The sequence below is a fragment of the Diplotaxodon limnothrissa genome, linkage group LG3, assembly GCF_057381915.1.
Source record: "Diplotaxodon limnothrissa isolate DT_005_m linkage group LG3, D_limnothrissa_male_GT1.1, whole genome shotgun sequence".
Lineage (NCBI taxonomy): Eukaryota > Metazoa > Chordata > Actinopteri > Cichliformes > Cichlidae > Diplotaxodon > Diplotaxodon limnothrissa.
In genome coordinates this window covers 21,949,796-21,976,777 of record NC_140598.1, presented here as the reverse complement: position 1 = coordinate 21,976,777, position 26,982 = coordinate 21,949,796, and the positions used below count along the sequence as shown (strand labels likewise).

Sequence of the window (26,982 nt, the reverse complement as noted above, 5' to 3'; positions counted from 1 at the left end):
CTGCACAGGTCTGCACTAGTGGAGAGGTTAAACTGCACACAGAAAGATGTTCACACGTCGCAACAGAAGCTGCATTTCCTCTTAATATGAGTGTTTAAAAAAGAAAACCACTCAATAAAAGGAAAGTCGCTCTGCGTTGTGGTTCTAATAGTTTTCTTCCCCCTAAAACTCTTTAACCTTGATGACATGTTGCATCTACTTTGAGGTTTAGAATCAAATCTTTGGTGCTCAGATAATCAGCTTTTAGCCTCAAATTAAGACAAAGCAAAAAGTTTTGTGTAGGACTTTAGCTCTGACCAGTAAGCTTGTACTTTAAAAAACAAACAAACTAGTCTTTTTTTTTTTAAATTTGGCAGAGTTTAAAAGAGTAAATTTTGCTTGTCCCTCTACAAATCACTTTGTATATTTTGAAAGTACAGTGGTATTCATATCATATGCTATCTGCTTAGCAGGTTAATTAATTAAATTTACAGAAAAGGGGTTCTGTAAACTGTGCATATGCTACAAGCTGATTAGCTGACAAGTGGAACAGCTGTGTGTTTGTTTCAAGGTGACCAGCAGCTGACTCCACCCAAAGGAAGTGACCTCACACCTGTTTTATTCATTGAAACAGGATGATGAAAAGCTGTGAGCGAGCGTTTTGAGATGTAAACATTCACTCAAGAAGAAAAAAACTGGATCAGACTAAAAGTTAGCCAGTTGTTTTTATTTTCACTTATTTAACAGGATGGCTCATTTCAATAAAATCAATATGAAACAGTAGAAGATGGAAACCTGCCAGATTTGAGCTAAACTGCTCATTTCCATGTGTCGTCCATGGGCAGGTCACATGACTCTATCCAACATACAAAGACACACAAGAAAAGCCAGAGAAACAAAGACAAATCCAAACAATCCATCATACTGAGTCAAAGTGATCACAGGTCTGCTTGTTGGAAATTACATTAAACGTTACACAAAGAACATAAAAGAAGTAAACTTCATAAAAACTTCACAAATGATGCTTTAAATGAAAAATAAATCCGTGTAAATGATTCAACAGGTCACATGTTAGAACCACCTTAACTAAACTCTGTAGCCGCTCACTGTGGTTTGTCCCAGCAGCTCTTAGGAAACAAACTGCTAACTTCAGTGTCAGCACACACTGTTAGTAAACTATGCAACACTGAATTCAGGTTTCAGTTGTGTTAAGTTGTGAAGTTGTGATGAAAGTCTTCTTACTGACACAGGTAGGATGGTCAGGCGTCCTCTGTTCCTTCACCGTTCATGAACTGTCACTTATAAAATGCTGCCAAACATCAACTACACTCAATAACTAAACGTGTGCAGGTTAAAGTGATGGACGCCCAGATCTGCACTCCAAATACAAACAGACTAAAGGTGTTTCCTCCAGAAACAAAGACAATATTTACAAAGGTCTCACAGGTAAATTGTGAGCGATCACAGCAGCATCTCATCCTGACTAACAGCTTTTAGATGCAGGGAGAGCGTCGTGGTTCAGAGGTGGTTCAGCAGATGATGAAGGCCTTTCTGTTGCATTGTGTAGTGCTGTGGAGGCCATGATGGTCGACTGGGTCTGCTTCTACTGAACTCACAAACACTTCTGAGGTATTTACACCTGAAGCCTCATTGAATGTGAGTCAGAAACAAACGGCTCAGCTGTGATTAATGGATGTTTCCCTGCATTTCTATTTTCACACAGTTTATTTCTTACAGCAGGAAAACTGAACAGAATGTATGTAAGAGGTCAGAGTGAGGATGACGTCACTTAATACAGGAAATACATGTTTGTCTGTTTTGATGATGAAGGACTTCTTCAGCTCTGTAAACAGCTACACTTGAGAGGACAGAGGTGATTTCATGGATCAATAACAATGTGTTTATCAGCTTTCATCATCGCAGTGCAGACATGACGTCAGATCTATCAGAGTGAAGGCCGTCTCTCTGATGACGTCACAGAGCAGAGTCCTTCTGTCCAATAAAGGATCTCAGATCAGCTGCTGCCATCTTGTGGCCACAGTTGGTTACTGTCTCTGAAAGTTGTCTCATGTTTCCTGTTGTCCTGTTAACAAAGGCTGGAGCTCATCATGCTGAGAGGGCAGCAGCATTTTGTGGCTCTTCACACATGTTCATTATATTCTGATGATCCTGGATGGAGACAAACTACAGATAAGTGTGTTCAGCACAACTAGTTTATCTCATTACAGCAGTTTGATGTTTCCCTTTGAATCCCCCTGAAGATCCTGACAGTGAAGCACGTACATAATACTCCAGCCTTTCAACTCTGAGCTTATTTAGTTCTATTAATACACTGAAATCTCATTTGTGTCATGAAGAAAGTCTTTAATCAAACAGAATTCAAAGATCAGAAACATTTCATATATGGAGTTAAACATGAATCATTGTTTCAACAACATATTTATTGTTGTCATAAACAGACAAGAAGACAACAACAAACTGCTCCTCCCATTCAACACATGTCAGTCCATATCCCAGCAAACTAAATCATCTCCATTTACACATCAAATAGAAACATGAATCACTTGTAATGATTAGAAACTTGATAGAATTTCAAATCTAGTTTGGGGAGTCATTCAGTGAGAAACAGTGAAATGATTTTCCATGTGAAAAGGTGGACAGCAGAAACAGAAAGAAACAGTGAAACTAAAAGAGAAACAAAGAGCTTTGGAACAACGAGGCAGCAGGAGGACAGCTGCAGTTTAACAGCTTCAACTCACTGACAGGAAACAACATTAGAAACATCATCATCCTCAACTCATCTGCTGCACTGACACTGACACCTTCAACGGACACACCTTCAGTTTATCATAAGTGCTAATGTATGGAAACATCCTGTGAGTGAAAGTGTGTGTGAAGGTGTGTATGTGTGTGTTAGTATCAGGATCAGAGAACGACAGCTTTCCTCTGTTCCAGTCCAGATTCACTCTGATCCTCTGGAGCTTCTTCTGGACTGAGAGATCGGATTCTGCTGATGGTGAGAGTGCTGAGTATTTACCTAAAAAGAAAAATATTCTCCATAATCCAGACTCCATGACTCCCTTCCTCTGCACAGACTCTGCTAACACACCCAGTTCCCACCCTGTACTGTCTCCTACATCAACATCCCAGCTGTGAGTCCCTGAGTTAAAGCCCTCAGAGCCCAGGACAGAGTAGAACAAATCAAATCTCTCTGGATTATCAGGAAGCTGCTGTTCATCTCCTCGTCTCACACTGGTCAGATCTTCAGACAGGATGAGGTTTGGATGAGCAGTGTTTGGGTCCAGGATGAGAGGAGTGTAGGAGACCATGTCCTTCATGTTGTTCCAGATGTTGAAGGTCAGGTTGCCCAGGTGTTTGGCCTGGTCTATCAGAGCTCCTGAGGGCAGCTGTGGATCATCCAGCAGGGGGCAGCACTGGACTCTTTCCACTGCAGCCTTGTAGTTGTGCAGGAATGAGACGTCTTCAGCTCTCAGCTCCTCCTCTGTGGCTCTGACTGTGTCTGAAAGAGCTGCTATCTCTCTGCTCAGAGCCTCCATCTTCTCCTTCATCATCCCACTCTTCTGCTCCTCTTCCTCCCTCAGTGCAGCCAGCCTGGCCTCCTCTTCCTCTGCTAGAAACTGCTGAAGCTTCTTAAACTGCTCCTTAATCTGCCTCTCTGTGTGTCGGGCCTGGACCTTAATGTGTTCTGCTGTTTGATCAAACTTCACTTGAACTTCTTCACAAACCTTTAACTTCTTCTTTAAGGGCTCCAGAGTTTCCTGAAGTTCCTTCTTGTGTTGTTGTGCAGCTTCATCGATGGGTCTGAATCTGTGATTGGTGTGTTTTTCTGAGTCTCTGCAGACGACACACACTGGCTGCTGATGGTCCAGACAGAAGAGTTTGAGTTTCTCAGAGTGCAGACTGCAGAGAGCCTCTGAAGCTCTCTGATCTCTCTCCTGTAAGAACGACTCACACAGGTTCTTTAAAGCAAGATTTGAAGGTGGTTCATCCTTTGAAGATCTTCTCTTACAAACTGGACACTCATGTGTTGGTCTCTCTCTCCACCATCTCTTCAGACAGTCTTTACAGAAGCTGTGGCTACATGACAGAAGAACAGGATCTCTGAAGACCTCCTGACAGACCGGACAGCAGAGATCCTCCTCTGATCTGGAAGCCATTGAGTCTGTGAGTGAAGCTGAAAACAGCAGACAGGAAGTACAGTCAGTCCTGGCTCCCCTCCCTCCTCTACCACCTTCACTGAAACTTGCTTTGAGTCGTGTTTCTGCTCAAACTCACATTCAGTGTGTGGAGCGTCAGCAGCTTGAAGCAGCAGTGTTGGAGTTTTCCACTTTTCTCTCCTGTAGCTGGACTCACTCAGAGGAAGCTGCTAGTTTGGTCTGAGCTCAGTCTGATCGTCTGTGCGTCTCTCTTTACTGAAGAAGAAAAACATCTTGTTTCCTGGTTTTGTTGCATGTAAGTGATGTGAGGGGAGGAGAAAAATGTTGCTTTACCTGTAGCCTAGGTGTGCTTCATTCCAGAGTTAGACTTTCATCCTGCCAGCAGCTCAAAAGCTATAAAACAGGTTTTCCTCCATTCCAGCTGCACATGTCACAACATTACTCTTAATTTTAATTACTTTTGTAGAATCTATTTAGACTTTGAAGTAAAACTATCAGATTTCTCACATAACTAAAAGATTTAATTTATTCATCAGTAATCATCAGTGCACCTGACTCACCAATTTTGGGTAAAACACACTGCTAACCTCAGTAAGGGCCAGTCAAAACACCCTTTACCTCAGGTCACAAATAAGTACAGTATCAAAGTTCTGTGAGTGATGAGACATTCTGTATGATTTTAGGATGGATTTCTTCATTTTAGCCCTGATTTTGATTTTGCTGTATTTCCAAATCTTAGACATAATGGAGGATTTCGGAACATAAAACTTACCAGAAAGTGATTATCATCAACAGTTTGGTTGCTGATGTCATAGCTAAATTTAACCCAAAAAAGATGTGACACCAGTAAAAACTGCCAAAAAACTATGCTTGACACTTGTGTCTTTTAGGGACTTTTCTAACACAAATATCTGCTTTAACTTAAATGAGGACCACAAATGTCCTTTGGAAACTGGTAAATACAATGAACTCTTTGACTAAACATCTGCTTGTGTTAAGGTACGCTTCATGATTTCAAGATTTATTTCTTTTCTCTTGGTGTTCCAGTCCAGTCTTGCTTTTTTCCTGTAAATAAACCTTGTAAGTACTCCAGTACTGAGGCCATTTACGTGAAAAGGGAAAGACCATCTCTGAATTGAGGAGGGAGCCTAAGGGTACATCTGTCACCATCTTACAATGCTGTGATTGCAGCCATTCCCCAACTCTGTGAAAGGCACTCATGGCCATTGATCAGTGGTTGTTGATTAATGGTCATGATAATTTGCATAATTAAGATTAAGGAACTGACCTCCCAGCCCATTGTTCCTTCAGCAGGCTGGTTTCAGTCATTATGCAAATGTACTGGTTGTGGAAACCTGCAGTCAGCTGAGACTGAAGAAGTCACTTGGATGAGTAATGAAACGTTTCTCCCACAAAACGCTACGTCCAGATGAACAGAATCAACTTCTCGAGATGTTATTAAGAATCTACATTTTGTATAAAAATATTCTTATCTTTATTTTTTCAGTGTGGAATCTATATAAAAACCATAGAGGCTCTCACTGTTTGCAGGTTGATGGACATTCACTGTTTTTTTGTTTGTTTTTTTACTTGATCCTGGTAAGAAGTGGATCACTTCATATCACTCAGTTAAACCGGATAGGACTTCACTAAACCTCTAATCCTGCCTCTCAGGTCCACTCAGACCTGACATAAATCTCTTCTCTTCATCACATGGAGTACACACGGATGTCCACTGACAATTTACATTTCACATTTTAAGAAACTATAACAGGATCGACTGTTGAACCATCAGGTCTCCAGCTGCCGGTGTCCACAGAAACGATGTCTCTGAACCAGATGAATCTTATCAGTGCCTAATTGTTTCTAATGGGCACATTTTATTTTCCATATGTATATTTCATTTGAAATGACTCATGAAGCTAATTAAAGCTAATGTGTGAAAAGTTAAAGAGAAATTGAAGTAATAGCTCCGGTTGAAACTGCACAGTACAACACTGTAACCAAACATGTGAAAGAGCTAAACTTAATGAACAAAGAGAAAAACAGAAACATGGTAAACTATGAAAGATTTTGATAAAGTACGTAGTTATTGAAACTTCCAGCAGTCATATTGTTTGATCTGAATCAGAATCCAGTGTTTGATGGAAATCTCCTCCTGCTGCACTTCAACACATTAAAGAGAGAGAGATGAAAGAAAAGCTGATGATGAGAGCAGAGAGAGGAAGGTGTACTTACCGTGCAGGAGCATCACAAACACCACAAACATCTTCATGTTCCTGTCAAACTCAGAGACTCTTTAAAAGCCCTTCAGGACATCAGCTCACAGCAGCTTCACTTTCCTCTGTTGATCATCTACTGACACTCTCACACTGCTTCACTGTCACAGCTCAGAGTTCAGCTTCACACTTTGTTAAAGCACATCTGTGGAATGAAGTCTGACCGGCCACAGATCAGACGTTTGTGAGAACAGAGGCAGTGATTTGCTGGTTTACCTGTGGGGGCGTGGCTAACAGAAAAGTGGATGAACAGGATGGAAAGTATGAGGAAACTGCACTCCTCCTCTTATCAGATAAGTTTGTTGATGTTCTTTTACTAAAATGAAAGAGACTTAGTTTCATCAGACTTTACTTTTTGCCTAATTAGCAGAAGCTAATATTCAGAAGATTGTATTTATGAATATCTGAAACACTGCGTGTGTGAAAAGAGAGGGAGAAAACTGTGAGCTCAGATATTTGCTGATCTTTAAACTTTAAAATCACCACATTCCCACAGACCAATCAGATACAGGATATGAGGAATTATTCACCAGGTGGCCTTTATGACAGGATTCAGCAGCTCTGAGCCTGATACTGAGGTGGAGAAACTCCAACATACCTGATAACCTGTGGAGTGGGAAAAGGAGTACCACGGTACATTTCACCCTTGATTAAAGGCAAATATAACTCTGGATTATTAAGCATAAGCAGTTAGTTTCTCTTTATTATAAGTAAAAAGAGTAACTGCTGAATATAATGAGAGTTATTTATTTTTATAGGCAGCACATACCGTTTTAATCTGATCCAATTTCTCCTGTTAAATCGGTGTAGAGGAGGAAGATGTTTTTGTCTGTGTGCAAACAACTTCATATGTGTGAGACAGTTTGTTTCTGCAGGCAAAGAGGTGTTTAATGCCCTCAGGACAGAATCAACACAATGACATAGATACCAAAGTTTCCATCTAACTTTTTTAAAATGCCCAAATTTTAATTCTCTGTGATGTTATGAGGTTTAAAAAAAGTCTTAAATCGAACTTTCCTGAAGCCCACATTCAGCCCCAAACACATCAGGAGCATCAGAAACACCACAGAAGAAGAACAACACTGATCAGATGAAACCTTACAAAGTTTTTATTTCACAGTTTATCATTATATAAATACAAAATGTAAAAATATCAGTCTTGACCTCTGTGTGCAGATCCAACCAATAAGCAAAGAGAAACAGTGAACAGCTCATACTGAGTGGAGCTGGTCACAGGTCAGTTTGAGACAAACAACTTTAATACTTTAACACTATGATTGGGTTTATAACTGAAGTGAAGGCACGCTTGTGTTTTTCTTTCATGTAGTAAAATTAATATATTACATGATACAAGATATCTTTTCAAACACATTTTCAAAGTATTTTTTTAAAATCTCAATAATAAATAAACTCAACTGCTGCCAAGAGCATGCAGAAGCACCAGGCGGCAACATAACCATAACTGTGAGGAAGTGTTGGCCAATCAAAAGCCCACAAACAATAACAGGATGCAGACTGACATCTAACAAATAGATAAAGACACACAAACCTCTGAAGGTGCGAGACAAAATCTGTTTCTTTGTCCTCATGTAAATACAGAAAATCTTCTGAATCTGAGAATCTTCACTTAGCAGTAAAAAAAATAAATAAATAAAAACCCTTGGTTGTCAGGGATCCATGTGGATCGCTAATCATGTGGATGAAAGTCCAAAAAGTACCCATGCACATGTGGACATAGCCTGAAAACGCTCCTCTTCCTCAGAGGATCCACCTGTGCTCCCTCTCCTCTCTCCTCCACCTGTTACAGTGAGGGAACGTCCTCCATGATGGAGGAGCTGCTGGAAAGTGCTGAGAGTTTCCTCCAGAGTGAGACCTCTGTCACAGTTCAGAGGATCTACGGCAGCAGAGACCTTCATGGACACTAAAAGTCTCAAACACACAACAACAACATCACACTGACTCCACTCTGACATCACTGATCAATAATCAAAGAACACACAGATCAAACTGATTGATCAGCCATCAGAGGAGTCGGATCAATGGAGCTGCTTCTGTTCCTGATGTCCCCTGTTTGATGCTGGACCTGAACTCTCCCTGCAGAGGAGACACAAGACAGTCAGACAATGAAGTCGATCATTTCAAGTCAAAGCACCTCTAAAAACTGAATCACTGAAGCGGTATTTTATTCACATCAGAATTACATGTGAGAAGAAAATTTACAACCTCATTTTTCCAGACTGTCAGAATCCAACAGCATCACTGACTCGCACTGGAATGTAGCTGAATGTAAGTGAAGTTCTCAAACAATTTATGTCCCTACACTCACATATGGTCGTGAGCTTTGGTAGTGACTGAAAGAACGAGACTGCAGATACGAGTGGTGGAAATGAGGGTGAGGTGTTTTGGGCATGTCCCACCGGGAGGAGGCCCCGGGGAACGTCTTGGTGCTCCCCAGTCAAGTTGGAAGAGGTGGCTGGGGAGGGAGAGGGAGGACTGGGCTTCTTTGCTTAGGCTGCTGCCCCGGTTAAGAGGAAGAAATGGATAGAAGGTACTTAAAGATTAAGCTGTTGCTAATGTAAATTGTGGTACCTGGAGCTCCAGTTATTAGTGTCTGTGTATGATGATGAGTTTAGAAGTGAGAGAAATTAAATTTATGGAAACATTGCGTTAAAGTATCACCAATAAAACAGTATCAAGGCTACTAAGTCAGTTTCATAAATATAATTTTCCCACTTGTTGATGCCCAGAGTGGTTGAAATAGATTTATTTTACTTGTTTTTGCTGTTGAAACATAATCCAACATATTCACTCTAACAAGTCAAACTCAAATCACAAGACAGTCAGAAACAAACAAATAAACAAACCTTTGACTTTAAGCAGCACTGTTTTGTATCTGTAGAGATTCCTGCTGTCGACTACACAGTTGTATCTCCCACTGTCTCTCACTGTGGGCTGTTTCAGGGTCAGACTGAGGTCTCCAGTTTTCAGCAGGTCTTCATTCATCTTCGTTCGGTCTCTGTAAACCTGGTGCTGTTCTTCAGCCATCCAGCCGTTCTGATACACGTGAAGCTTCCTGTTGCATCTGTCCCTCCACTTCACTCTAACATCTTCAGGCAGGTTTTCTGTGGTTTTGAAGGGCAGCTGGACAGACTCCGCCCCCTCCTCCACCTCCACCTGACAGACTGAGAGGACAACAAACACACCGTGAGCTAAACAGATGGCAGCAGCAGTTTGCAGCAGTTTGAGTTATAGAGAAAGCTGAAGGAGAGAAGGAGACAACAGCAGGAGGTAACACGACAGAGATCTAAAAAGTCAAAGCAGTTTTTAAAGATGTTGGAGACGACCAGAGTCTGATGGTGCTGCTTCACAGTCATGTCTCCTGTCAGTGTGGATCTACTTACTGCTGAAAGTGTTTGTGGACCTAAAATGAAACATTAGAGAGTTCAAAGAGTTCTAATCACAGATCCTGTCTTCTGTCAAGATCGGTTTCTTTGTAGGACAATATGACTCTCAACAAAGCACATCTTCAACCTGGAGCCATAGAACCTGTCACATATCAAGGTTTCATTATTTCTACACATCACTAAGTCCTTAGGATCAACACAACTCATCTCTACAGTTCAGTCTGAGCTGCTCTATTGGACCAAAGAGTTAAATCAGCTCCACTGAAACCTGCTGATAATCACATGACCTCAGATGAGCTGCTTCCTCCAAACAAACTGAATGACTGTGTGGATCTGTTCCATCAGTCGTGTTGAACACGAACAGCTTTGCAGGATGAAGAAAACGAGACAAAAATTCAGTGTCTGAGAACAGAATCAGAGCCTGAAGTGAGAAATCTCTCCATGAGAAATCCAGACTGGATCAGACTGTCTGCTGGACTCTTACACACATCGAGCGCGAAAAACACAAGACTGTCTGCTCCAACTGAGCTGTGTGACACTAACTGGTTGGTCAGATTGTGTTTACTGGTAGTGTTTTGTTGCTTGCTCTGAATCTGAAGCTCAGTTTGTCTCGTGTCAAGTTCTTCTACCTTGTTCTTCTACATTGTTCCTTAAAGGTTCCTTCATGTTGCCCACTGAGGAGTAACTACCACAACTACAGCCTACCAATGGCTTTTTTCTATTTGGATTCACACTACCAACAGAAGTACTAATGCTTTAAATAATATAACAGATTAAGACACACACACACACACACACACACACACACACACACACACACACACACAGAGGAGCAGCACTGACCTCCGACTTTCAGATCCACTTGCTTCCTCATCAGGATGTTTCCCTCCGTGCTGTAGACGGTGCAGGTGTAGGGGCCTCTGTCCCAGTCTGTGGGGTGTTTCAGGGTCAGGGTGAGGTCTCCATTTTTCAGCAGGTCTTCATTCATCTCTGTTCGTCCTCTGTAACGGCGGTCCTGTTCTTCAGGTTGGTCAGAGCTGCTTGGATACACGTGAAGCATCCTGTATGAACTGTCCGTCCACTCAACTTTAGCGTCTTTAGGCAGGTTAAGTGTAGCTTTGTGTGCCAGCTGGACAGACTCCAGCCCTGAATCCTCCACCTCGACAAGGGGGACTAAGAGGACAACAAAGCATAATGTGACAGACAGCACCAGCACTGAGCACATTTTCTTTGGTTTTCTTTGAATGAATTATCTTTGACTGGCTCCGCTCTGACATGCTCCACTTTCTTTGCGTTAGCTGGCTTAACATAACATCAGTCGCATCAAAGCGCTTTATATTATAGGGTAGATATGTCAGTAATCATCAGTCATTATCAGTAATATCAGGACTGAGATAATCAACTTTCTCCATTATCCAGGATCTGAGTGTGTGAATCAATGGGGAGAATAATCGTTTGGCTTCATCCAGTAAGAATTCACTCAGTCCTCAAGTCCTCACCTCAGATGTTTAGAACAGAGCTATTAATCTCACTCAATCTGATCAAATGCAGTAATAAAAAGGCACATTTCTCCATTTGACCTATGAATACTTAATATCTGGCTACTTCCCAGTGTAACACTCAAGCGAGTGTAACATTCGCTACACCTGCCAGGACCTAATAGACATCGGTACCCAGCACCAGTCTTGTATTTATGTGCATGAAAGCTGGTGCAACAACGGGACAATAATAAACAGTCAATACTCCCCGAACCTCAAGTTCATGTCGGTAAGATGCCGGCCTTTTTTTCTACCAAGAGAGCTAACAGTATTGATCATCACAGCTGTGTACATTCCACCCAGCGACAATGTAAACACGGCGCTCTCCATCCTGCTGAACACCATTTATGAACAGCAGGGGGCCACCCTGGCAGTGTTCACATAATTGTAGGTGGCTTTAATAAGACTGACATGAAGACTGTACTCCCACAGTTCTATCAGCATGTCAACTGTGCCACCAGAGGAGAAAACACTCTAGATCATGTTTACTCCAACATCAAGCATGCATATAGAGCCATACCCCTCCCCCACCTCGGTCAGTCCGACCACCTCTCCCTCCTGCTCTCCCCAACCTACACCCCCCTCAGACGCACAGCCAGGCCCACCACAAAGACTGTTACAGCCTGAAAATGCACTCTCCAAACTGCAGGACTGCTTCACACAGACATATTTGAACACCAGGACCTAGAAAATTTCACAGGATCAGTACTGGATCAAGTTCTGTATTGGGAATGTGACTGTGGACAAAAGCATTTGGCTTTTCCCAAAACAAAAACCCTGGATGACCAGCGAGATCCGCACACTCCTCAAAGCCCGCGATGCTGCCTTCAGGTCAGGTGACAGAGCTCTGTACAGGGCTGCTCCGCTGATCTGAAAAGGGGAATTAAAAAAGCCAAGACAGACCATAAAGGAAGCATAGAGTCCCACCTGTCCAGCAACAACACACAGGGTGTGTGGCAGGGCATACAAGACGTCACAAACCACAGAGGCTGCACTGTGAAAACAGAAAACCTGAGTGTGCAGCTGGCAGAGGAAATAAACAGCTTCTTTGCCCACTCTGAAACACTACAACATCTGCTTCAGCCCTGCTCCCATCCTCATCCTCACCTGGTTCCCACATCGTTCAGATGTGTTCCTAGTAGTGGACCGGCAGGAAAGCTGCCGGTCCACTACGAAGTACCTGGCAAGGTACTAAGAGCATGTGCCCACCAGTTCACCCTCATCTTCAACAGAATCTTCAGCCTTTCACTGGATCAGGCAGCCATCCCATCCTGTCTAAAATCAGCCACAATCATCCCAGTGCCGAAGAAGTCTCCCATCTCCAGCCTGAATGATTACCGCCCTGTGGCCCTCACACCGGTAATCATGAAATGCTTCGGGAGACTAACCCTTCAGCACATCGACCCCTACCAGTTTGTATATCGCACGAACAGATCCACAGAAGTCACCTAGAACAGCGGCAAAGCTACGTCCGAATGCTCTTTGTGGACTACAGCTCAGCTTTCAACACAATCATCCCGGACATCCTCATCACCAAACTGGTCACTCTTGGCCTCCCTCCTCTCACATGTGCCTGGATAAAAGACTTTCTCACAAACTGGCCCCAGACTGTAAGACTCCGCCCTCATCTCTCCTCCACTCGCACACTGAGCACCGGCTCCACACAGGGCTGTGTGCTGAGCCCCCTCCTGTATTCTCTCTACACCCACGGCTGCAGTTTGACCCACAACAAAAATCCCAGATTTGTATAATTGTACATTAGGTATTTATTTTTTTAATACACTTCATATGTATCTAGTGCTGCAGGACTGTGCACCTCACCCCCTTTCTTTTCTCACATGTCTGCACTGAGTAGGAGATGCTCTGTATCTCATTGTACATGTGTAAAGTGACAATAAATGGAATTCTATTCTTTTCTAAGCAGAAACCAAGAGTGCAGGTCACAGCTAGTCATTATATTAAATACTTGTGAAAACCAAGTATGCTCTTACCTTTGACTTTCAGCTCTACTTGTTTCTTCATTAGGATTGTTTTTTTATCTGTGCTGTAGACGGTGCAGGTGTAGGTGGAGTTATCTCTGTCTGTGGGGTGTTTGAGGGTCAGGCTGAGGTCTCCAGGTTTCAGTGGGTCTATATTAATTTCTGTTCGGTCTTTGTAACAGTGGTTCTGTTCTTCAGGTTGGTCAGAGCCGTTCTCATACACGTGGACTATCCTGCCTGAACTGTTCTTCCACTCCACTTTAGCTTTTTCAGGCAAGTGAATTATGGTTTTGAGGGGCAACTGGACAGACTCCACCCCTGAATCCACCTCCACCTGAGGGACTGAGGGGACAAAAAAGCAAAACATGAGCTGTACAGACAACAACAGCACTGAGACCATTCTTTGACTTGATGAAGTTAAATATTTACTCTGAAAACATGTTGGGCTGGCTGCTCTACCACACATACACACTCTCACAGCGGGGCCATTATAAGTTCATGTGAGATGTAAAACAGACAGCGAGACTCCTTATCTCCTTATCTTATCTTATCCTTATCTCAGGGAAGAAGGAGGGAGGACTTGGGATATAAATCGTTAGGCAATGGCTAAGTAGAAAACACGGTTGTAATCCTCTCTCTCTTTCTCTCTGAAGGGAATGTTTTCAAGGATAAGCTGAACTAAAGGTATAGACTCACGTGGTGTGTTGAGAAATTTTCCTTGTCTGTGAGGCATATAAGACATGAGCAACCACACCCATCTTCAGAGACTGCTTAGGTGTTTGACCAGAGCGTTTCTCTGTGCTGCAGCACGTCACCAACTTCAAATAATGCTCACCAGGTGTTTGCAGTTTATTTAAAACTTCTATGACACAAGTTCAACATATCCAGGCAACAGCCAACACAAACAAACTGGCGTTAGCACCTTGAGTTGACTGATGACTTTTACCATTATATAAATGAAATTTAATTGAATTAAACAAATTCTAAACTCCAATGACAGATCCTCCTTCTCTGTTAACAAGATTTTCTGCTTCAGGCTCTGAGCTCATTTACATTAAAAGGGGCATTTGATGCATCACGTGACTCTTCTGCACAAAGAGAACTGACTGAGTGGCACCTTCTTTGCTTAGAAGCCCTCATGAAGATAATTATCACAGCAAAAAATACAAAAACAAGAGTGGAGCTGCAAGTAAGCGTGAGAGGAACGCAGTAATGGACTCTACCAGTGCATTCAGCTCTGACACTGTCACATCATGAAGGAGACGTGGAAATCACTTTGTTACACAAATCAAAGTCCAATCAATTCTATTGATGGAATATTGTGTGATCAATAGACTGATCAGTTTCTAATCTGTCATCGATCAGCTGGAAATCCAGCATGTCAACCAGACAGGCAGCAGATTAGGACCAAACACAAACACATGGAGACTTTTTCTTCACAGCAGTTGCAGGTAAACTGCAGCAACAATGCGACTCAGACAGTTTCTCTGTAACTGCAGGGCTTCCTGCGCTGCTGTTAGTCAGACACGGATCAACAGGTTGTGGATAGAAAGCAGATTCCTTCAGCAGAGGATCCATATCACACGTGAAGCATGTCGTCGGGAAACAATCAGTGAAAATGGGACACTTTGAGCCTCAAACTCTGAACATGACCTGCTGCAGACCAGCTGATGTGTTCAGCATCAGTTACCATGGTGATCTATCAGATTAGAAATGGTAAAAACTCTGGCTTTAGACTGAACAGACCTCAATAAAAACATTAATTTGAATGAACCTCAAAGTGTTTTAGTCCTTTAGAGGCAAGCTGTACTAACCTGAATTAACACATTAATTAATAAATAATTTTTCTTCCACGTCAAAACTTCAGGAATGAAGTAGCAAATTGTTGATGTCGCTACTTATAAATCAAATTTCCTCAGAAATATTGTTTCATGTCAAAATCACCACTGAACAATGATTTTAATATTCCAGCAGCTTTATGTGGGTTACATAGCCTTCTGTTGCAGAGGTAGGTCACAGAAAACATTGTCCTGTAGTTTCAGTAGAATATGATGTTTAAAACTGTTTTCCCTTTAGGAGAAAGTATTGTTTCATGCTTGTGGTGAAACTTCTAGTCTGTAATTAAAAGACAGACACGAAATAAAGTAGGAGGGATATTTCTTCTGTGGTAACCTGCTCAGCATCAAAAACAGATGCCCTGTTCGAATTTACAGATTGGCAAGATGCTGCTTTGCCAGGGTGGATGTCTAGTGTAGGGCTGCTCGATTATGGCAAAAATGATAATCACGATTATTTTCACTGAAATTGAGATCTCGATTATTTGACGATATTTATTTAACAATAACAATGTATTTAAAGATTGTCAAAAAATAATATAAAATAGTGTGCAAATACTGATAACAGTGCAAATGCTTGCAATATAAGAAATAAATGAAAAATGTAAACATCTATGTTTAGTGAACTTTGCAGTGTTGCTCTGTGGTGCAGCTACGACACTGTAGCAAAGTTTACACACTGTGTCTACTTGATCCACGTCTGACTCCGCGAACCCATAATGTTTCCACACCACTCAAGTTTTTTTTAATCTCTTTTCAACCAACGGCAGTCACTCTCCTCTCCAAATAACTTCTGCTTAGCTTTCCGAGCTTCCCTCGGGTCCTCTTAATTGTTGTGACGCGTGTTCGAAATGCAGAGAGGTGCGTTCGATTTGCCACACGGAGCAGCGCGAGAGTAAAGCATGAGGGAGGTGCTAATAATCGGCTCAGTCATTTTTAATGATTGTTGAAAGCCCAGATCGTAATCGTGATTAAAATTCGATTAATTGAGCAGCCCTAGTCTAGTGTGAGGCAGACAACTGTGTTCACATCGAGGTCCAGCGCTGTAAGTTTTAATTCCAATTGCCGAAGCAAATTAAATCTTTTTAAAAGACAGAGATTTCTCCTGTACTTCCTTCTGAATAAATTCAGATGTGACTAACCTGAGAGAACACTTTAATGTCTCCATTCCCCTAACTCAAAGTGGCAGGGTTAGAAGAAAAACACACTCAACAACCTATCATTATTCTAACTCATACCATCTGCCATAACCAGCTGAAGCCAGGCCACTTAGTATACATTCAGTAACAGCATTTTACAGGCCTTGGCTTTGAGGTTTCATTGTTGAGTTGTGAATGCAAAAATAAAGAAATCAGACTAAAGAAAAGGTCACAACTGGGTGTCATATGAAAAACAAAGAGAAATACTATTTTAGCTCTAAACTGTATCTACATGACTGACCTCTGACTTTCAGCTCCACTCGTTTCTTTATCTGGATGTTTCCCCCCCTGCTGATGGTGCAGGTGTAGGTGTTTGTATCTCTGTATGTGGGAAATTTCAGGGTCAGACTGAAGTCCGCAGGTTTCAGAAGGTTTCTCTTTATCTTTGTTCGGTCTTTGTAATCCTGGTGCTGTTCTCCAGGCTGGTCAGAGCCGTTCTCATACACATGGACCATCCTGTTGTCTCTGTCTTTCCACTCCACATTAGTGTCTTTAAGAAAGTTAACTATATTTTTGCAGGGCAGCTGGACAGACTCCACCCCTGAATCCACCTCCACCTTTTGGTAATCTGAGGACAACAAATCATAAAAGAATATAACACATTAGTAGAAGCGCTACTGACGGTCACATGACCTCCCTGTCCCTCCTTGTCTTCTAGTCTCAGTCAGATTGTGTCTCAATTTGTTCCTGATGTGTTCCTGACTCGTTCTTTGGTAACTAGTCTGCAGCGTCCTGTAAAGTGCTGCAGACATGTTGGATGAAGAAGAACAGACAGACTGAGCCTCCACAGTCGGCCATGTCTCACACACATCAGCACAGAAACCATGAAGACCTCAGGTGTCTGCTCTGAACACAGTCAAAAGACCACCAGAGGACACCTGTTAACCATCAGCATTATGGGTAGTGTAGTAGGAGACACTCACCTGACATGAAATAGTGCCGGAAATTAAATAAAAGACATCCAAAAACCACAAGAAGAACCAGGAGAACCAGGAGAGCTGTGGCCCAGGGTGGAAATGGTTCTGTGAAAAAAAAACAACCTTTTAATCTCTGACCTGTATCCACAATATTAACCACTGACCTGTATCTCGAGCACTGACCTTTGACCTGCAGCACTACTTTCTGTCTCAGGATGTCTTTGTCCCTGTAGATGGTGCAGATGTATCCTCCACTGTCTCTCTCTGTGGGGTATTTCAGGGACAGACTGAGGTCTCCAGTTCTCAGCAGGTCTTTATTCATCTTTGTTCGGTCTCTGTAAACTTCGTCCTGAGTCATAAAGTCATCATTTCTGTTAGAATACTCATGGACTGTGATGAGTCCAACTTCAGAGCGAGTCCACTCCACTGTGGTGTTCTTGGGCAGGTCAGGTGTTGTGTTGCAGGGCAGGATGACAGACTCTGACCCTTCCCTCACCGTCACCTCCACCTGCTGGTCTGAGAGGACAAGAAACCATAACATCAACTGTAGAAGCAGCAAAATACCTCTGAGTGTTTTGTGCTGGGTGATGCATAGAATGTCATTTATTTACATATTTACAGAAATGTGTGTGGTAAACACAGCCCTCTGCACACAAGCTGACATGAGTCTAATGTCACAACATCACATTTTGAAGTAACAGCAGTCATATTGATGGTAATGTGAGCAACACTTGATGTCTACATTCCTTACCTCTGACTCTGTCATGTAACCAGAGCACACATACACTGCTCAAAACAATAAAGGGAAAACAAAAATAAGACATCCTAGACAACAAAAATCACACAAAAATTATCAATCGAAATCAAATTTAGCAACCCATGGAGGTCTGGATTTGGAGTCGCACTCAAACTTAAAGTGGAAAAAACACTATAGGCTGATCCAAGTTTGACGTATGTACTTAAAACAAGTCAAAATGAGGCTCAGTAGTGTGTGTGCCTCCACGTGCCTGTAGGACCTCCCTACAATGCCTGGGCATGCTCCTGATGAGGTGGCAGATGGTCTCCTGAGGGATCTCCTCCCAGACCTGGACTAAAGCATCTGCCAATTCCTGGACAATCTGTGATGCAACATGGCTATGGGCAGAAATCTGTGCCATCAGAAACTGAATTTGAATAAGTTAAATTTGAATTTGAATTGATCGGATTGAATCTGAATTGTAACTTGAATAAATGCTTTTAAAAACTGAATATGAATTAGCCTAACTTGAAATTCAATTTATTGGTTTTAAAATGATCATCACTAAACTGAAATTGAATTTTATTTTTTGAAAATGAATTCATTTGCTTTGAAACTGTATTTTATCCTTTAAAAATTTAGCTCTCGAATAATTTCAGATTCATTTCTCACCATTCAGTTTCAGTTCTACAATTCAAGTTCAGTTCCAAAATTCCGTTTTTTGGGACTTACATCCGGTTCCGCTTCAAGACTAATGAGCGCAGATTGATAGAACTACATTTTACTAGTAGTGATGAGATTTCCGGCTCTTTTTGGAGAGCCGGCTCTTTCGGCTCCCAACCGGCTCTTCAGGTTGTTTTGTTGCTTTAGTTAATTTATTATTAACAATAATATAAAATTATGCACAAAAGGAATTACTAATGTAAAAAAACTTGGTTTTATTTATATATGTTTATATATAAATATATACGGTGGCCCCTAGAGACAAAACATGTACAAACTCCAAAACACATTTCTAGCATTAACTGAACTTCCAAAACAGAGCTACCTGGATCACTTAAATTACACAATTGAAAGCATATGTGTTTTGTTTGTGTATTAATACACAAGCACTCATATATATTCAAATAATTTAAAAAAAAAAGTTTATTTACCTGTTACTACCACACACCAAATCCGGTCATTGATACTTGCTGGCTTGTGCAGCCACTAGGTAACAAAGCTCAACACTGCCCCTAGCATCCTGGAGCACTTCTGTTGTGTTTTGTATGTGTTCTGGAGTTTGTACGTGCTTCGGAGTTTGTACGTGCTTCGGAGTTTGTACGTGCTATGGAGTTTGTACGTGCTTTGGAGTTTGTACGTGCTTCGGAGTTTGTATGTGTTCTGGAGTTTGTACGTGCTATGGAGTTTGTACGTGCTTCGGAGTTTGTACGTGCTTCGGAGTTTGTACGTGCTTCGGAGTTTGTACGTGCTATGGAGTTTGTACGTGCTTTGGAGTTTGTACGTGCTTTGGAGTTTGTACGAGTTTGTACGTGCTTTGGAGTTTGTACGAGTTTGTACGTGCTTTGGAGTTTGTACGAGTTTGTACGTGCTTTGGAGTTTGTACGTGCTATGGAGTTTGTACGTGCTTTGGAGTTTGTACGTGCTTTGGAGTTTGTACGTGCTATGGAGTTTTTACGTGTTTTGGAGTTTGTATGTGTTTTGGTGTTCGTACGTGTTTTGGTGTTCGTACGTGTTTTGGTGTTCGTACGTGTTTATTCACTCCACATAAAATGTAATAAATAAATCATATAATACTAAAACCAACTAGTCACAGTTCAGCTTTTAACTATTTAAATTTTCAGCTTTTTCCTTTTAAACAAATTTAAAGTGAGACAACACAAAACACTGCAAACCACAACACAATTAAATATAAATTAAAATATGAAAACAAAAAGAAGATGCATATTCTCTGTCATATGGGCCTGCATGAATAAACTTTCTGAATCCTTTATCATCTGCAACTGAAAATACTTGTGGATGATTACTATACCTTTCTAATGTGACGTTGTTGTCCCTCGCCCTCTCTCTCTCCCCCGCTCTGTTCCTATGCTACTGCGAGTGTAACTAGCGCCCCTACCCCCTCTTCCCAGTGCAAAGCACAAGGCTCACATCCGGAGTGAAGTGGAAAAACGTGCGAGAGAGGGTGAGAGAAAGAAAAAAAGCTGCGTCGTTCACTTCCAAGATCCGGCTCTAAGAGCCATTTCGTTCCCGACCGACACATCACTATTTACTAGCGGACCGAAAGTGTTACTGATGGGAATCTACAGCATCTTGAGCTGAATTAAGACTTCAGAAGTCATTCGTCATGTAATAGACCTCTCTGCATTGAATCATATCTGTTATTAACCTCTGTCTCTCTTCCACAGCATGTCTTTTATCCTGTCTTCCTTCTCTCACCCCAACCGGTCGCAGCAGATGGCCGCCCCTCCCTGAGCCTGGTTCTGCCGGAGGTTTCTTCCTGTTAAAAGGGAGTTTTTCCTTCCCACTGTCGCCAAAGTGCTTGCTCATAGGGGGTCATATGATTGTTGGGTTTTTCTCTGTATCTATGAAGCGCCTTGAGGCGACTTTTGTTGTGATTTGGCGCTATATAAATAAAATTGAACTGAATTGAATTGAATGACCAGCGGATAAACTCTCAGATTGGTAATAAATGTATTACATGTATAAGAACAAGCGTCATGTTAACAAATGATAGCCGTATAGTAGGGCTGCTCAATTAATCGAATTTTAATCTCGATTACGATCTGGGCTTTCAACAATCATTAAAAATGACTGAGCCGATTATTAGCCCCTCCCTTGTGCTTTACTCTCGCGCTGCTCTGTGTGGCAAATCGAGCGCACCTCTCTGCATTTCGAACACGTGTCACAATTAATAGCAGCAGTCCCCAACCTTTTTTGCGCCACAGACCGGTTTATGCCCAACAATATTTTCATGCACCGGCCTTTAAGGTGTCGCGGATAAATACAACAAAATAAAACTAGTACCGGTACCGAATTTATTCATAACACACGTGAAAAGACCCAGGAAAACCGAGTAAACAATAAAAACGATAACAAAATAACGCTGAAAACCGATAAAAACCCTGAAAACTATACATTTCACACCTGAGCCTCAACTCTCGCGGCCCGGTACCAAACAACTCACGGACCGGTACCGGTCCGAGGTCCGGGGGTTGGGGACCGCTGATTAAGAGGACCCGAGGGAAGCTCGGAAAGCTAAGCAGAAGTTATTTGGAGAGGAGAGTGACTGCAGTTGGTTGAAAAGAGAGGTAAAAAAACTTCAGTGGTGTGGAAACATTATGGGTTCGCGGAGTCAGACGTGGATCAAGTAGAGATAGTGTGTAAACTTTGCTACAGTGTTGTAGCTGCACCACAGAGCAACACTGCAAAGTTCACTAAACATAGATGGTAAATGGCCTGCATTTGTATAGCGCTTTTCTAGTCCATAAGGACCCCAAAGCGCTTCACACTACATTCAGTCATTCACCCATTCACACACACATTCACACACTGGAGATGGCAAGCTACATTGTAGGCACAGCCACCCTGGGGCGCACTGACAGAGGCGAGGCTGCCGGACACTGGCGCCACCGGGCCCTCTGACCACCACCAGGAGGCAAACATGGGATTAGTATCTTGCCCAAGGATATTTGGCATGCAGCCAGGAGGCAGCCTGGGATCGAACCACCGACCTTCTGATTAGTGGCTGACCTGCTCTGCCACCTGAGCTACAGCCACCCGTTTAGATGTTTACATTTTTCATTTATTTCTTATATTGCAAACATTTGCACTGTTATCAGTATTTGCACACTGTTTTATAATATTTTTTTCTGACAATCTTTAAAGTCATTATTCAACACATTGTTATTGTTAAATAAATATCGTCAAATAATCGAGATCTCAATTTCAGTGAAAATAATCGTGATTATTATTTTTGCCATAATCGAGCAGCCCTACCGTACAGTAATAATGATAATAATAATAAACTTTATTTACAAAGCACACTTAAAAACCAAGGGTATGTCAAGGTGCTTAACAAGTAAGATAGAGAATAGGAGGAGGATAATAGAAATTGGACCAAAGCAAGTACTAAGTATGCAAGGAGGTAGCTGTCACTGATACATAGGAAAGCAACAGGTACAGAGCAAACAAGAATTTAAATGAGCATAAAAGTGCATAATATAAAATCATAAAAGAAATATTAACTAGAGGGAAAGGCAAGATTGAATAAGTGGGTTTTTAGTCGTGATTTGAACAGTGCAATGGAATCAGATGCGCGGAGGTCGAGAGGAAGGGTATTCCACAGTACCGGGGCAGCCAGAGCAAACGCACGGTCACCCCGGGACTTCAGCCAAGATCTGGGTTGGGTCAGAAGTAGTTGAGTGGCAGATCTGAGTGTTCTAGCAGGAGTATGTGATTTGAGAAGTTCACTAAGATAACTTGGCGCTAATTTATTAATAGTTTTGAATGTAAGGAGTAATATTTTAAATTGAATACGGTACTTTATAGGCAGCCAATTCAAGCTAGCTAGAACAGGAGTAATAGGGCAAAATTTCCTGGTACCAGTCAAGAGGCGGGCTGCTGCATTTTGGACTGTTTGCAGTCTAAGAAGAAGAGAAGAGGGAAAACCGTAGTACAAGGAGTTACAATAATCCAACCTGGAGGTCACAAAAGCGTGAATAAGCTTCTCCAGGTCCTCATGTGGAACATAATGCCTAGCCTTAGAGATAAGGCACAGTTGGTGGAAGCTAGATCTCACTACAGCAGACACTTGCTTATCGAGTTTGAGCGAGCTATCCAGCAGTACACCCAAGTTACTGACATAGTCACAAGAAAAGCTAGCAAAGGAACCCAGGGCAGCACAGAGTTGGGCACGAGGGATTTTACTGTTGAACACCACAATCTCAGTAATGTTTATGCTTATTGTCGCTGTTAGCTAAAAATGCAAATTTAGCGTAGTTTGCCCTGGATTCAGCTTTTCATTCATTTCATTCATTTTCATTTATTTATTCATTTTCAGGCACAACAAATACCTATATGCTTTGACAAACAAATATGATCGACTGTTTCTAGTAGAATTCCAAAAGTTGTCATCTTGTACCCTCTCAGAGCCCTGTATGCCTGCAGAGACCCCTACAGTAGGGAAACATGCAAAACAGTGCCCAAACCTTTGTATTTTAGCTTTATGTATGTCTTACACAGCATCCCAACTCTTTAGCTAACTTAATAACTTTAGCTAAAGTGAATAGTTAGTCTAATTCATTAGTGCAGAAGTGTTCACTTTTTTTGAGCAGTGTATTATAATAATAATCTTTCACTATATTTCTTTTGAATGCTAACTAAACTGGAACTGAGGAGATGATGCTACAGTTACAAACTACTCAGAAATCATTTTGAAGGTTTTTGAAATCAGGTCCATAAAATCACAGATTCTGACACACTTCTAAAAGAAATGTTAATGATTCAGTAAGATCCAGTTGTCTTCTGTTTTGTTCTTCATGCTTCCACTGAGGTTAGGTCTGTGCTAAATGATGCTGCTGGTTTCATCAGTAGTTTTAGAACACTTGAGGAAATAATTTGCTTCAGTTTGACCTCTGATTACAGTATTGTATTTGGCCTGTAATTACAGCCAGTGTTGGGTTTGTTGCTGACCTTTGACCTGCAGCTGGATGTCTCCCAGTCTCCGTTCTTTTCCTCCAGCACTGATGGAGCAGGTGTAGTTGCCGCTGTCAGTCTTTGAGGGTTTCGTCAGAGTGAGGCTGAAGTCATTTGTGATTAAAGCATAACGATTCATTGATGTGCGCCCTCTGTAATGCTGGTTTTGTCCTCTAAGATTGTCTCCTCCTTCTTGTCGTAGGTGGACTGAATTGGTCGAGGTCACTGCGAGTCCACATCACTGTGGAGTCCTCAGGTATAAAACCTGAGTACAGACACAGCAACAGGACAGACCTTTCCCCCTCATTCACCTCCACCACAGCCAGAGCATGCTGGGAAACTGTGAGGACACACATAGAGAGTTATGAACTAATCTTTGAAAAGAAATACTCCCTCATTTCCTAAGTGGGGCAAATCAAAATAAGGTAGCAACTTCAAAAATGTGTTCAAGGGAGTTGAAATCTCTGCATGCCAAGAAACTACAGACACACCTATTTATTTCCACAGTGGAACAAGTGTTAATTAGCTGGTCAAAAACAAGCAGATCTGATGAGGGACGATGTCCTAACCAAAATAACACAGTGTAAGTGCAGAATTTACAAGTTTCTCTCTGAAGTGAACACGGCAATTCAGATGAATGAGAAGCAGCTGTAGGAGAATATGGTTTTCACATGGGTACAAACTCCACACTGTAAAAGGAGTTTATATTGTGACCACTGAAGTTCTGTTAGGCAGCATCACAGACCTGGAGAAAGACGTTAGAATAATAATAGGAATGAAAGGAAAGTTAAATGAATTTTAATCTGCACAGCAGAGTTTATAACATTATGGTAAGTTAAAATAACTATGCTCATTTTAAACTGTTTACCATTAGTTAAAATGTACCCACACAGCCAAACAACTTAAGTCAAACATAGTATATGATATTATTTGTTTTTATGGCTCGTGGTTATATTAACTGTAATTCCTGTGGAGGTGAACTGCATTAGTGATACCACTTGTAGGAGGACCTGCAGTCACTGTGTTTAAAGTGGACATGAAGCACTAACTGTATTAGGCTTAATATAAATCATGGACACCTACGTAGTAAAGCTATCAATAAAACTAACTGTGTGAATGCTGAAAGGCATTCACACTATTGAGTTCATATCTGTATTCTTTATTTTTCATTTTCAAGTTGCTTTTGTTTGGTATTTTTTGCCAATGAAATACCACAACTTTTGTGCTACTTTTACTGTTCAAATTGTAAAATATTCTGCTATTTCTGGTAATGCTGGGTACATCTTTTAGTGTATATGACCTTTATAATTTTTAAAATATTGACCTTTTTTATGACTTTCTGCACCATAAAAATGAATGGAAAACATCAAATACTCTGCTAAAACTTGCTTGTTTTTGAAGCTTAAATACTTACGCATACGTTCACGTACAAACACCACTCCAACTTTAAAATGTTCTCCAGTTATTGGGTTATTACTGTATATTTCAACTTTTTTCACATCTCTTAGCATTTTCCAAAAAATATCTTGTTAGGTTTTGGGTGCCATGATGAGGATTTTTCAAAAGATATGGAGCTCCGTTTGGAGTGTGTCACTCTAACTTTTTGAATCAGTTTTTCATGTCTGAAAAAAACTCTTCTTACTCGCTCAATTTTCACTCTGCCCACACAAATTATACATCAAAACAGAAGTGTTTTTGTAGGCTGTCAGAAAATGTGACTGTCTTTATTGTGGGAGTTACACATTTCTGGCAAATCGTCTGAAAGCAACAAAGTCTACCCACTTTCTATAGCAATACAATGGAAATGCTATTCTAAATCATTGCTGGAAGTCTCTAACAGGACAAGTTTTCGAATTGTCATATTGCCTAAACCATGTGATGTTTAGACATGAGCCTCCTGACCCTCATGATTCAAGATTTTTTTTTTTTTTTTTTTATATACCTTTTACCGGTGCCATGAATTATGTTTGTTCAGGGTACCAAATCTGTCCTCCTCAGAGGTTTCAAACTCTGCAAATGAAGCCTTTTTTGTCTCATTATGTGTCTTAGATAGATTAGCACAGAGACAGAGACATTGTTCACCAAAGGCTGCTGAGTCTTAAGGTGAAAAAACTGAGATTGATAGCCCACATACAAGTTATAAAATATTGTCTTCTCATCTATTTAGTTAGGGTATACTACAAGTCATATATATTTATTAATTTGTTCATTCAACACTTGAACATCCCCCATTGTGTTTTTAACCCCAAAATCCATTGTTCATTTTGTTTTTGACCAAAATAATAATAAAAAAAAAAAAAAACAACTATACTTCACTCTGACTGCTGAGTGTACCTGCCTCTACGACAGCAGACACAGATAGCTGTCCACTCCAGTGCCTGTATAGAACACCGCGCACGTTAAACCGTTTGGATAATGATCTTGTCATGTTTCTTATAAACTGTTATTATCACAAGGTTTTAGAGGTTTTAGACCTGAAGTAATTTACATTACCTGAACTCAGATCATTTCAAATCTGTTGATCACCTGGCCTCAGCGAAGTCACGCCCATATTTTCCCTAGGTGGAAAACTTCTACTTTAGCATACTCTCTCCTTGCTTCAGGTGTTCGGTAGTTGTTTCTGGGTCCTGGACTGTCTCTGACCATTCATCATACTTTTACAAGTGTAGCCACTCATCATTAAATCGTAATATTCTGGCACCTCGCGGGTTTACCTGCGTGACTATGATCAAAATGCGGAGCTGCTGCAGGTAACAGTCTCCGTTGAAACAGCGTTCAGGGTGATCTTCTTACCGTTTATGATGAGCAAGAACAGCAGCAACATCCCCATCCTGTAAAAATCACTAAATCCAGCACAAAGTCCCGATAAATCCTCTGCTGACCGAACGATCCGACACCTGAACACACCTGCAGCTACTGCTAACACACAAAGGAGCGGTTACTTTCTGTTTTACAGGGAGCATTCTGGGCCAGAGAGAGCGGATCCAGTTGACTCCGCCTCCATTACAACCAACTAGAAGTGGAAGCAGTGACGTTTTACTTTAGTGAAAAAGTCAAAGATGAGTGTTACATTACCGTTCATTTTGTGGGTTACTACAGAAAATTATACATTTATTGTTCTCACGTGTTATTTCAACTAACTGAGGACGTGTTGCCTGATAAGTATTTGTATCCTCTTGTAACTTTACTGTTTAAAGAGCTAACACCTCCAAAATATCAGGAGTAATAAGTCATTATAAGA

At 41.3% G+C, this 26,982-nt stretch overlaps 2 protein-coding genes across 3 annotated transcripts; both read right to left on the bottom strand.

Annotated features, from left to right (window-relative positions):
- Window positions 1-2,771: 2,771 nt before the first annotated feature.
- LOC146634928 (nuclear factor 7, brain-like) lies at window positions 2,772-4,169 on the bottom strand. Its single transcript, XM_085343931.1, has one exon. It carries the CDS (start codon window positions 4,155-4,157, stop codon window positions 2,772-2,774), a length of 1,386 nt encoding a protein of 461 aa, XP_085200057.1. The 5' UTR covers window positions 4,158-4,169.
- Window positions 4,170-8,248: 4,079 nt separating this feature from the next.
- On the bottom strand, window positions 8,249-26,571 carry LOC146634927 (butyrophilin-like protein 2). 2 transcript variants are annotated; one of them, XM_085343900.1, is made up of 10 exons: window positions 26,535-26,571; window positions 24,016-24,081; window positions 23,739-23,951; window positions 17,492-17,824; window positions 17,315-17,413; window positions 16,633-16,959; window positions 13,370-13,699; window positions 10,684-11,013; window positions 9,301-9,618; window positions 8,249-8,530 (listed from the first exon to the last, which is right to left on the bottom strand). In XM_085343900.1, exons 1-10 carry the CDS (start codon window positions 26,569-26,571, stop codon window positions 8,439-8,441), a joined length of 2,145 nt encoding a protein of 714 aa, XP_085200026.1. In that variant the 3' UTR covers window positions 8,249-8,438. The 2 variants fall into 2 exon arrangements, with proteins under 2 accessions (XP_085200026.1, XP_085200035.1); XM_085343909.1 differs by lacking the exons at window positions 16,633-16,959; window positions 23,739-23,951; window positions 24,016-24,081; window positions 26,535-26,571 and having other exon boundaries at window positions 17,492-17,608.
- Window positions 26,572-26,982: the final 411 nt, after the last annotated feature.

Excerpts from the sequence above, each read along its gene's own strand:
- LOC146634928 (XM_085343931.1), bottom strand. The coding sequence starts at position 4,157 with ATGGCTTCCAGATCAGAGGAGGATCTCTGCTGTCCGGTCTGTCAGGAG.
- LOC146634927 (XM_085343900.1), bottom strand. The coding sequence starts at position 26,571 with ATGGGGATGTTGCTGCTGTTCTTGCTCATCATAAACG. Across the intron at positions 17,825-23,738 it reads CATCCAGCTGCAGGTCAAAG|ACCAGCAGGTGGAGGTGACG; the intron begins GTCAGCAACAAA and ends TTGTCCTCTCAG. Across the intron at positions 9,619-10,683 it reads AGTGGATCTGAAAGTCGGAG|TCTGTCAGGTGGAGGTGGAG; the intron begins GTCAGTGCTGCT and ends TTGTCCTCTCAG.